We start from the raw sequence: 12,407 nt of genomic DNA on the forward strand, positions 1-12,407 counted from the left end.
ATGATACACTTATTGGTCTAAATGATACACTTATTGGTCTAAATGATACACTGTTGGTCTAAATGATACACTTATTGGTCTAAATGATACACTGTTGGTCTAAATGATACACTGTTGGTCTAAATGATACACTGTTGGTCTAAATGATACACTGTTGGTCTACATGATACACTTATTGGTCTAAATGATACTGCTGTTGGTCTAAATGATACACTCTTGGTCAAAAATGATACACTATTGGTCTAAATGATACACTTATTGGTCTAAATGATACACTGTTGGTCTAAATGATACACTTATTGGTCTAAATGATACACTGTTGGTCTAAATGATACACTGTTGGTCTAAATGATACACTGTTGGTCTAAATGATGCACTATTGGTCTAAATGACACACTGTTGGTCTAAATGATACACTTATTGGTCTAAATGATACACTGTTGGTCTAAATGATACACTGTTGGTCTAAATGATACACTGTTGGTCTAAATGATACACTGTTGGTCTAAATGATACACTGTTGGTCTAAATGATACACTGTTGGTCTAAATGATACACTGTTGGTCTAAATGATACACTTATTGGTCTAAATGATACACTGTTGGTCTAAAACTGCGGGAGGTAAACTAAGCCTTCAGGTATCATATCCAACTAATTATTCAAGACATTTTTAATAATTTGTTCACAGTATAGAGACATATAAAACTTCAGCACTCTAAACTGCAGTACTAAAGTCTGTTCACCTCTCCCCCTGAACCACCAACCCAGAGATTCAGACTCATGAATCCGAGGCATTTATGGACAGATAATGTATCGGTCTACTGCTTCGGATTCAAGAGTCTCAATCTCAGGGTTGGTGGCTCAGGGGGAGAGGTGAATAGACTTTAGTAGTTGACTGTACATTGACTTACTTCGGGACATCAAAGGAAATACCATAATGCTTTATTAAAAAAAAAATACAGCAAACACCAATTTGTTGTTTTGGTCGGACATGACTTTTTATAGATTTTATTTGGAACTTATTAATGTTTAGTAAGAATCAATATTGTGGTCAGTTTTGGAGAAAGCTTCCAAAGGTGTGTTAGTCCTGATGGATTGGCTAGTCAGTAAATCAAAATAACTAATGTGCCAACACAAAGCATATTAAGAAGTCAGTGATAAGAAGTACAGTAATTCTCATTAATGATTTTACTTGCACATGAAACCATTAACTGGATTTTTAACTGCACAGGAAACCATTAGCTTGAAGAATCTTGCACCGGACACCATTACAGTTACTTGGTTTTATTTGTCTCTTGAGTGTTTTATCACAGAAGCTCAACACAGCTATTGGTGGCGACTTGAGGTGTAAGAGCCGTGCAGTGCATTGTGTCTCTCCAGCAACACACTACATAACATCTCTCATCATGGTCTTATTGTGTGTTGGTGTGATGTTTAGACTACAGGTAGATACAGTACTGTACCCTGTCTATATTACTGAAACTCCACAGTATATGTTCAATAATAAAGAACAATAATCCATTAATCAAATACAGGTAGTTGTTGTTTAGAGGTAAAAATTTTGTTAAATGTAACCATCATCATCACAAACTGTACTGTATGGTCGACTTACAGTACCTCATTCATTGTTAGTCTCAGTGAATGATTTGCTCTAGTTCAACCAACCCTGTTAAGAATAGAGACAGTTGATAAGAGAAACAATCTCTCACTAGTGTTGCAAATATTTCTATTAAATGAATGAATGTAAAAGGTGTATGATTGTTTCTTGTAGCCACTGCTGCTGAACTCATGGATCATCCTCCCCCACACACTGTTTTATGGAGTAAAATTGAAATTAGTGTCATTGAGGTTTTTTTTTTAACTCTCCAGCCAGTGTTGGTAGACCTGAGGCTCAGGATGATTTCCGTACAGTATATTGTGTCAACAACACAATCAAGTGCAGAGTCTCTGAAGGAATTTTATTTGTCTGTAATTATTTTACATTTAACAAATTTTCAGAATTAATAAGTATCTTACCAATTACTTTATAGTTGAGTAGAATCTACTGATATCTTGTTTAAATCATAAATCATGTTATTGTAATTATTGAGGAACTACATGAAAAACTACTGTACTGTACTGTACTGTATTGTACTGTAGTTATCCTCTTTGTAGTGAAAACTGTAGTATAATATTAAAGAATTTTTCATTGTTGATAACTGTAACTAAGACAGAGAATTGAAGATGATGCGTACAGTATATGCAGTGGAGGGTATATGGTAATCAGTGTGTGCATGCGTGTGTGTTTGTATGTGTGTGTGTGTTCAGTATAATTCCTTCATTTAAGTCGAATGTTCATTGCAACAACAAAAGTTATAAAAGTAAATGTAAGATGACTCATGTCAGTCAATAAAACTGTCTCCATTCAATATTTTGTTCAGGTGTGCAATCTATTTTACCAGTAATATAATTGGTTGACCTGTTGATGGGTCTGCCCACTTTTAACTTCTTCACCAGTTACTATATGTGAGCATAGTGTGTTTGCCTGTCAGCTCCACTCTATACCATAACCAAGTGAAGATATCTCCTGACCCTCGCAATGTATGGCTTTGAAAAAAAAGAAAAAGAGAGAGAAATCTACCAGAAAATTTGCAAATCTATCAGGATGATACATTGTGGTCTTTATCGGCTTGTGTGAGTTAAAGATTACCATTTGTTAATATGAGTTTGTGATGTGTTCCAGTTGTGTGTTTGGGCCGACACAATGTCATAGATAGTTGAAGAATGATAACTTGTGTGTGAGTAATGTGAGATTGTATAGTACATTAAGTGGTATGGTAAGGCAGCTAAATTTGTTACTTAATATAAATCTGGAGTGATTTTTTTCAAGAAGAGATTATACAGATATTTGACTTTTAAGTTGGGTTGTGGTGTGTGTGTGTGTGTTGGTGCACTGCTGTTGGTACTGTTAATACTACACATAAGAAGTTGTATCACAGGAGCAAGTCTGCAGTGTCAGTTAGGTTGTTGACAGGATGGGATTCATGACATTATTCCTGATTGGCTGGTCTATGTACCATCCCAGTTTCTGATTGGCAAATCTATATGCCATCCCACTCCATGATTGCTTGCTTGTAAGTGTCATCCTAATCCCAGAATGTATGGTGTATGTACCATCCTGATCACAGATGGATGGTGTATGTACCATACTGATCCCTGACTACACAACTTTGTTTTGTCAGGTTGCCAGCCCAATTATTTTTTACACCACAAAAGATAAAGTTTTATCAGTGCATTGTAGTTTAATGTGAGACTTTAGGTTTGAACTCACTAAAGAAACAATGATGAAGTACTGTAGCTGTTAATATATAAAACAAGGAAATCTTCCATACAAAAGCCTTCCACATTACGTACAGTATAATGAGGAAAAAATGTAATAGTGTAGTGTACAATATACTGTATCTCGTAGGTCTTTAGTGTCGAGGTCATCGTTGTATGAGACAGCTTGTGATGATAAATTTATTGTTACCATAAACACAACCTCCTCATGACCATCATTAAACAGCATTTGAAGTTAATTAATTTTGACTGAGATAATGTTTGATTTATTGTTATGACAGCAGCAGTAAAGGGAAAGTAAACTGCCTCAAGTAAAGGTTTAAAACCTTTACTACTGTAGTGTGAAGTGAAACAAGTGTGTTGTACATACCGGGTACATGTGATTTTTTACTTAATTGATATTATGATTTCCACTAAAGTAATATTACAAAAGTATGATCTACAGTAATATGAAAATACATTTTTCACATACAACTTAATACATTCACCACCACTCACAGTGGTGGACATATTTTTACAAAGTCTAAAAAAGAAAAAAAAATCTGGTACTGTTCTGTATATCCAATGAGTATTACAGGTGTTCCCCTCCAGGACAGGCACCTTCATCTTGGTGTGGTGGAACAGTACAGTATCATATCAAACTGGTGATGTTCAAGATGAAGTTCTGGGCCTGGGCAGGCATAACTGTATCATTAATATGCACATATAATTACAATGACAATATGTTGATACATTCCTCTCTGCCAGTTGCAGGAACGAGGCCAATAAATTTTGATATTTGCAACCGCAATATGCTACACTGATGCATTCCTTTCTACCAGTTCCAGAAATAAGATTTTGTATAGAAGTAATTTAAGTGTGCAGTTGGGCTGCAAGTGTAAACAGACAAATAACACTATTTTATCACCAACATTATTCTTAATTGTTAAGTGACTAGAGAAGTTTATGAACAAATACGGTTTGGTGTAAGTGTCAAGATAATGTTCCAAAATTAAGTTGACAATTAGAAAATGTTAAGAAAACAATAATAAAAAGTAGCTGAGGGTTACAAAATGCCAAGTTGTAATAAAATGAAGAATGGGGAAATGTCCTTATGATGTTTTTGTTGGGATGTCGTGTTAGGTTCCCCCGGGAGGACCATACACACAGTGCTGCTGGGAACGTATCAGAAAAATCTGTTTTCTATAAACTTAGGTTTTCTACTTTCAGTCTTCTACTCAAAATATTTTTGGTGAAACTGTTGTAGCTGACTTAATAAAGTGTATTGTATTATTAACACCAGACATTTGATGACAATTAAAATGATTTACTTTATATTGAACCAAGAGCATCATACACTTAAAGGTTATGACAACATAAGATACACACTTAGACTTGCCTCTCACCTGTCATAAATATAAACAATATGAGACAATAATTCTCTTATTAAGTGTTCTTAACTTTAGAAATGTAAATTGATTAATTTTATAACTCATTTATCATGAGACAACAGACTGTGATGGGGTTGTAGGAGTATATTTTGCACGTGAAACGTTGGACAGCATTAGAAGACGTAATCAATGGACGTAGATTGAAGACATTTGCCATGAGATGTGTATGAAAATGGATCGGCCCGTTGGATTAAGGTTGAGAGGAAGGACACTATATTGACCATCGCAAGCTGACGCATCTTTGTTCTGTGGGTGTGTTGTGATAAACATATAAAACTCTTCTTTTCCAGTGATTTTACTGACTAAGTAACCACAGCCTTACATTGTCATATATTAGAAGGTGTATTTTTTAAATCTTCAGTAGGTAACTGGATATTGTAATTGTACATGGACTTTGTGTAAAAAATATTTTACCAAGTTCTTAGTATGTTTCTTGTAACATATAAGAGTACTGTTTATTTTATTTATGAGGTAATGAACGGTGAGGTGTATGAGAAGGAGGTGTGACGCAGAGCAGCTGGCTGGAGGGACACCTTACCTTTAATACTCCCTCTCATTTACTGTGGTACCATTCAATTTAGGTCACAATATAGTTGTTAAACACATTTCATAATGCTAGCATGCAAGCTTTTTTTTCTTGAAACTGAAATCACACATAGTTGTTGCTAAAAGAATAAAACAAAATTGTGTATTTTGCTTTGAACTTTGTTGGTGGGTTTTTCATTAATTACTGCACAGTACAGTACAGTACTAGGAGTGTGTCAGACCCAAGGCCAGCTGAGCTGTCGTCACCAAGACTCTACATTCCAGATTATTTCCCCCTTATCTGTGTCACTAATCCAAGTTTTTCCTCAATTTAGTTTATTTTTTTCTCTACCATGGGTTGGAGTGAAGGCCTTACCATGTGTCATATGTATTTTGCTAATGCAGCATGTGTATGTATATTTTTCCACTGTATAATAGACCAACTCCCCCACCTCCTCCTGAAGTTTTACAAAGCACCAGATTATTCTCTTCCTCGACCATGTGGTGTGTCTCCTCGACCACCAGGGTTGAGGGTCTACCTGGTCACTGTTGTGATGGAGCCATCACTGTTTAACTAGTTTTATATTCTACTGTACTGTACCTTGATAACACTGGATAGGACCATCTCCTGTCTTGATCAACACTTCATGGGAAGCTCTGGGGTTTATTAAATTGTTTTGGTGTCAGTCACTTGTAAAAAATGTAAATTCTTGTTTAAATTGTTACAGTTGTAAGTTGTATAATAAAAAAAGGTGAGTGAAAAAATGAATAATGATGCAAGTTGCTCCAACACAAACATTGTCCAGCTATAAATAAACCAGAATCAAAACCATAGATTAACCCCACACAGCATCTCTTTGTTTCACGTGGTCAACCATTATGTAAAAAATCATCTACTTATTTCTTGATCATACAAAGATTAAGAGGTTGTGAACCTACTGCTTTTATTTATATGTAAATATACAAGATTCTACTTAGTTGTTATTTTCCTATCCTTCTTTTGTCATATATTTATGCCAGACATAACCCAGGTGGGGTGGAGCATCTGCTTAAAGTGAGTTATCACGTTCACCTAAACAGTACCTGTACTGGAAAAAGTACTGCACAGCAATGCCAACCAATGGAATTTAGACCCCCAAGTTCCTGTAAATTCAGACTTTTGCTTGACATGAGAAGCTATTGTAACAAAATGCTGATGTTTTACAGTTCAGGATGAATATTAACCTCTTGTGTTGCCTTGTAGTTGAGTACTGGAGCTGGCTCTATCAAATATTAAAAGTGGCACACCATGTTGAAGAGTTAAAAGTACTTGTATGTAGCTAGGTACTGTACTGTTCGATACTTACTGTAAACAGAAACCAGATATCAGATGAACAACGATGTTAGAGAGATATCCGATTGTGAGAAAGATTTAGGAGTAATGATGAGTCACGGTAATGATGGTCGTACAAGCGTAATTCGGGCTGTGAATCACTTCTCGATTATTATTTGGTTTCATAAAGTAAAAAAAAATTGGTAAACTTAATTTAATCTGAGTTGTGTTGTGTTAGGTTAGGTTAGATTAGGTTAGGTTAGGTTAGGTTAGGTGAGATTAGGTACATGCACTTGATCTATTAACTCAGATTAAAGTAAGTTTTCCAATTTTTTGTGACTTTCTGACACCAAATACTAGTCGAGAAGTGATTGGCAGTCCGATTTATTCATCTAGGACCATTATTTGACTTCATTCCGGCTATATTTGGCTACATTTGGGTAGTTAGTCAGACCGATAGGGGTTGGGTGTACCGGTAAATGGGACTGCCCAGTAAGGGCCAGTAGGCCCGCTGCAGTTTCCTCTATTCTTATGTTCTAAAGTTAGGTTGAGTAAGACTAAAGATATCTTTGTAGACTGCACGATATACTAATATGTATCAGCCTTAGGTTTAAGTCGAGATTATTAAATAAAGTCATCAAGGTATTCCCTAATTTTCACTCCAGGAACCCTCAAGTGATCATCTAAAACATTAAGCAACATGTACAGTACAGTACACCTGTACAGGGATTAATAATGATATATAACTGGAAAACAGGACAATAGATATGTAATAATAGAAAGAAGACTTTATAACTGCTAAAATGCCTAAATATGCAGCTTGCATTGTCCTTAATATATGTGTTGCATATGAAAATGTTGTTTAAAATTACTGTATAAGGAATTAATTATATTATTTACTGTAATGGTAAGTTATACTCAGGCCGCCTCGTTACTCTCTTGTGAGGCTGGCCACTCTGTTAACATATACTGTATATATATATTGTTTTTTCTTAAGTTGACAAATTTAATCGAAAATAACCAAATTGACATTTTCATATATTATAAAATGAGCACAGAATGAATATTTTATTAATTTATGGTTGTTTATTATGGCCATAGGTGCACGAGGAACTAGTGTGTCGGGTGAGAGGTGTGATGGCGGTGTACCGGAGACTAAAGCTGCCACTTAACACACTCTCCAGGCTTCAGGTATAGTAACAAACTGAATTTATCTTCAGTTTTGATTAAATGATAACTCTATAATGGCTTAATTAAGTTTTATTGACAAACTTTTACAAAAATTTTGGATAGAAAGAGATTTCTCGACTACAGTTTTGGTAAAACCTGGTGTCAGGTCAGGTTAATCAGTAACTTAAGGACATTTTAGGGTAATTATTGATGACTGGTCTAGGTTATGTTATGCAACCACCTAATGTAAAACATGTATTGAAGAAAACGGTGAATTTATAGTATCACATCGGTGTTTATTTCTGTATTAAAAATGTGTATCACGTAATGTCTACACAATTCTAAGACGTTTTTCTTTTATGACATTTCCACCGGAAATTAAGGATGACCGAGATATTAATTTTTCATGATTATTACTTAAGCTCAGTGACAAGTTTTGCCATGATTTGTTTGCCTACAGCGGAGGTGGTCTGACCCCCTGCTCAGGCCTCCTGGTTAGGGCTGCCCAGTAGGGACCAATAGGTCCGCTGCAGTTTCCTCCATTCTTTTGTTCTTATGTTGATAGGTTAGGTTTACTTGGTTGGTTGGTAATATAATTTGTTATTTATTCTAAAATAATCCAACTTTTTCCGTTATGATTGTGATGGGGGGTGATCTAAAAAAACACGTGATTTCTGGTGGAAATGAATATGAAATTCGTTCGAAACTCATCAAAATACATATGAAAAACCTATTTTTAATATCATAATAAAGACCATACTACGCAAAGTCGAAATTAAAAGTGCGAATACGGAGGAGTGTCGGACCTGAGGCTTGAAGATGGTAGTTAGGCAGGTTCTAACCAGAACAAGGCGGAGGCGTTGAACAGTTTCTTTTCCTCGGTGTTCACAAGAGAGGATGCTAACAATCTTCTTGCGTTTGAGGACAGACGGTGGTTAATATTTGTCCATTGGCTGTCCGCAGGTTTCCAATTTTCAACATTAGAGACACAAAGACAGGTAAAGTAAATTACTGTCTCTAGAACTAATGGCTCCCTGTCCCGGCTGCGAATATGCCGGCAACTTTCAAACTAGCTGCAGACATTCTTGGGTACATCCAGGGTGTCTTCCGCAAATAATAGAGGACCGCGAAATAAAAATCCGCGAATTATCCAGCCGTTCTGTATACTGTATTTTACTGAATAAAACAGAATATGTAGCTTTGTTATTAATGTCTGTGAAACATTCAAAATAGTAAAAACATATATTTATTTTCTCCTATATTTATTATGGTAACTGTAAATTTAACCCTTCCTATACATATGGGACACTGTACTGTAGACGAATCAGAGCTGTCTTCATATAGTCTTTTGTTGTTTGATAGGGAACTGTGCGATGGTTTAGTGATTCTGCCACCGTTGATGGGGAGGCCAAACTGACTGACCTGCTGAGACAACGATTCCCTCAAGCATCTGCTGTGGAAGTCCAAGACATATCTGGTAAGATTATAATTATGGAGCAGAAGTTAAGATCTAAAATATTGGTAAAAAATAGGTCGCTATATGTTACTCTTAACCCCTTATGTTTGTGGTCGCCTCCGAGATGAATGAAATCGTCTGGCGTCCCCGTAGTGAAGGGGTTCAAAAGAAGTTGTCGCTGTATTGTTGTTTTTTGACTGATGCCTTTCATTAGTTGACTGTTGAATGATGTTACTCTTCTGTCACAGGTGGTTGTGGATCCATGTATGAAGTTTGGGTAGAAGCATCGGACTTTAAAGGACTATCCAGAGTGAAACAGCACAAACTCATAACTGAGGTGGGTCAGGAAAATGTATTTAGTTATATAGTTTACAACATCCTGTACAGTACTGTGTCTAGGGAAGATAAATTGAGAGAACATTAAAATACTTCACCTCAAGATACAGTACACACACAGTGAGACCTCTTATTTAATGGACTATATGGAGAAGAAAGTAAATTATACTGAGGGTCTGTTAGATGTGAAGCCTCCATCTAATGAACTATATAGAGATGAATGTCTGTTATATCGAGGGTCCATTATTATGTGAAGCCTCTGTGGGGTTAACGTGATGTTGGATCGCACTGAGGGTGGAGGTGAGAAGGGAAACTCAGCTATGGCATATATATATATATATATATATATATATATATATATATATATATATATATATATATATATATATATATATATATATATATATATATATATATATATATATATATATATATATATATATATATACTCTAATAGCCCAATAAAGCACGAGACTTCTACATATAATCAACACCTCACCCCGCCAGGATTCGAACCTACAGCCCACGCATCAGACCGGGAACGCTTATCTTATTGGGTTAATGAAATATCTATGATCCTCGTGTTTTGAAGCCGGATTTGGTAAAACGCTACTCTGACCACCTACGTGATACGGGTAGTCCCCATTAGAGGTTCACGGCGCCATAAGCTCGCTGAACAGGCTTTGTTTGAAATATAATAGACTCGAGGACTGCTTTTAGTATCCTGGTGGTTCAGAGGTAGCGTCCCGCGGTCACAGTCATGGGCTCGTGGGCAGTGGGTTCGAATCCTGGCAGGGTGAGGTGTTGATTGTATATATATATATATATATATATATATATATATATATATATATATATATATATATATATATATATATATATATATATATATATATATATATATATATATATATATATATATATATATACATACATACATACATACACACACACATACACACACACACACACATACACACACACACACACACACACATACACACACACACACACACACACATGCCACACATACATGTACACACATACATACACACATACATACATACATACACACACATACACATACATACATACATACATGCTATTACTACATACATACATACATACATACAATATATACATACATACATACATACATACATACATACATACATACATTACATACATACATATATATATATATATATATATATATATATATATATATATATATATATATATATATACCTGAAAATATTTTGAAATATGACCAATATCATGGGCATTTTGAGGCCATTTTGAAGTCATGTGCACTTGATATTATGAGATATTCTGAGGTCAATAGTGAATACTTTTTATGATACAAAATGCCTGCATACAATACTGCATTAAAGAAAAAATATTGGAATTTTCTGGATCCGCCTTGTGTACACATGCTTTCCTTTCATCTATTACTTCCTTATGGGGGATATTACATTCACTAAACATAGTACATGTGCTCCCTAAAATGTACCATGTTAAGTGCCTGTGTCAGCACCTCACCATCTTCCTGTGTGATGATCAACTAACATAACTCTGGAATTTTCGTCCAGTTAATTGCTGCTATGGATAATTTTTTCTTCATGTCTTTAAGTATCCATAAATCAAGGTTGACCTGTCGTTATATTAATCATTTTGTAATTTAACGTAAAGAAAAATTAAGTTTAGAATCTCCAGTCCATATTTTGTGCCAGACAAGTCATCCGCATGTTCCAATAATAATAATAAAAATGATAACTAATTGCTTTTGAGTAATGTTATTATATCTGTTGTTTTTACAGACCCTGAAAGCTGAAATAAAGGACATGCACGGACTGCGTATCACAACCTCCATGCCTGATGAAACATAGCTGCTTATTTATTAGCAATTAGAAGCTTGTATTCACATGTTCCCATAGCAGCTGTTTCAGGTATTAACAAGTAACTAATGTAACAGTGACTAGTAACACAAAAACATTTACTATGAATTATGTTATTGGAATCATAACCCAGAATACTAAATTTGTGTAGACTTTGTTCGTTTTCCTGACTCATTGTACAGTGATCCCTCGGTTAACGAGCGCCTCGGTTAGCGAAATTTCGGTTAATTAATTACCTTCCATAAGTTTCTTCACTTCGGTTAACGAGCAAACCCTCGGTTAACGAATTCCTTAAAAATTGTTCCCATGTTTTCGCCTGCATTTGGCTGCCCACCAGCTGTAGTATTAGTCCGCCAATATAGTAATCGGTTTTAGGGCTTAAACTCCTTACCATTTTAGTAAATATCAAGAAGATTGTACTATTCAATAATTTTAAAAGTCTTATATTCAAATTTTTAGTAATTTTAACAATTATTGAACATAATTGAAGTACAGGAAACTAGTTTTTTGCACGCCAAACAGCCACTCAACACACCAAGCTTGGCGTCAGTTTGTTTACCAGTTCAGAGGAAGGAACATCTTGTTTGAGACTCTTCAACATAAATGCTTTTTTTTCTGTGTTTCCAGTCAAATTATTGATCATTTTGAAATATATTTTACATATTGATAATATATAGCGCAGTGCAATGTTGATTTAAAGAAAATAATCTTGAATTACACCAAGTGAACTAAAATTTTATGGGTGAAATGGCTGCATGGGGTGACTTCTCTTCCACCCCAATGCCTTCTCTTCTCCCTTCTCCTCCACCCTCATTCTAATTCCCATCATCATCAACCAGGAGCCTTCTACATGCACACCTCAAAGTAAGTGTACTTTATTGCATTTATTTTTAGTTTGTATGTAATTTTCGGTGAGCTGGAACCAATTACCCAAAAACCCATTGAAACAATGGTTTCGGTTA

At 35.3% G+C, this 12,407-nt stretch overlaps 1 protein-coding gene across 1 annotated transcript; it reads left to right on the plus strand.

Annotated features, from left to right (window-relative positions):
- The first annotated feature begins 7,686 nt into the window (after positions 1-7,686).
- LOC121877715 (bolA-like protein 3) lies at positions 7,687-11,882 on the plus strand. Its single transcript, XM_042383559.1, has 4 exons — positions 7,687-7,776; positions 9,118-9,232; positions 9,460-9,548; positions 11,368-11,882. The coding sequence occupies exons 1-4, from the start codon at positions 7,723-7,725 to the stop codon at positions 11,434-11,436; spliced, it is 327 nt and encodes a 108-aa protein (XP_042239493.1). The 5' UTR covers positions 7,687-7,722; the 3' UTR covers positions 11,437-11,882.
- The last annotated feature ends 525 nt before the right edge of the window (positions 11,883-12,407 follow it).

This window comes from Homarus americanus, unplaced genomic scaffold (genome assembly GCF_018991925.1).
Source record: "Homarus americanus isolate GMGI-L3 unplaced genomic scaffold, GMGI_Hamer_2.0 scaffold24523, whole genome shotgun sequence".
Lineage (NCBI taxonomy): Eukaryota > Metazoa > Arthropoda > Malacostraca > Decapoda > Nephropidae > Homarus > Homarus americanus.

Coding starts and splice junctions, on each gene's coding strand:
- LOC121877715 (XM_042383559.1), top strand. CDS start 7,723: ATGGCGGTGTACCGGAGACTAAAGCTGCCACTTAACACACTCTCCAGG. Junction 7,777..9,117: donor ACACACTCTCCAGGCTTCAG/GTATAGTAACAA, acceptor GTTGTTTGATAG/GGAACTGTGCGATGGTTTAG. Junction 9,549..11,367: donor AGCACAAACTCATAACTGAG/GTGGGTCAGGAA, acceptor TTGTTTTTACAG/ACCCTGAAAGCTGAAATAAA.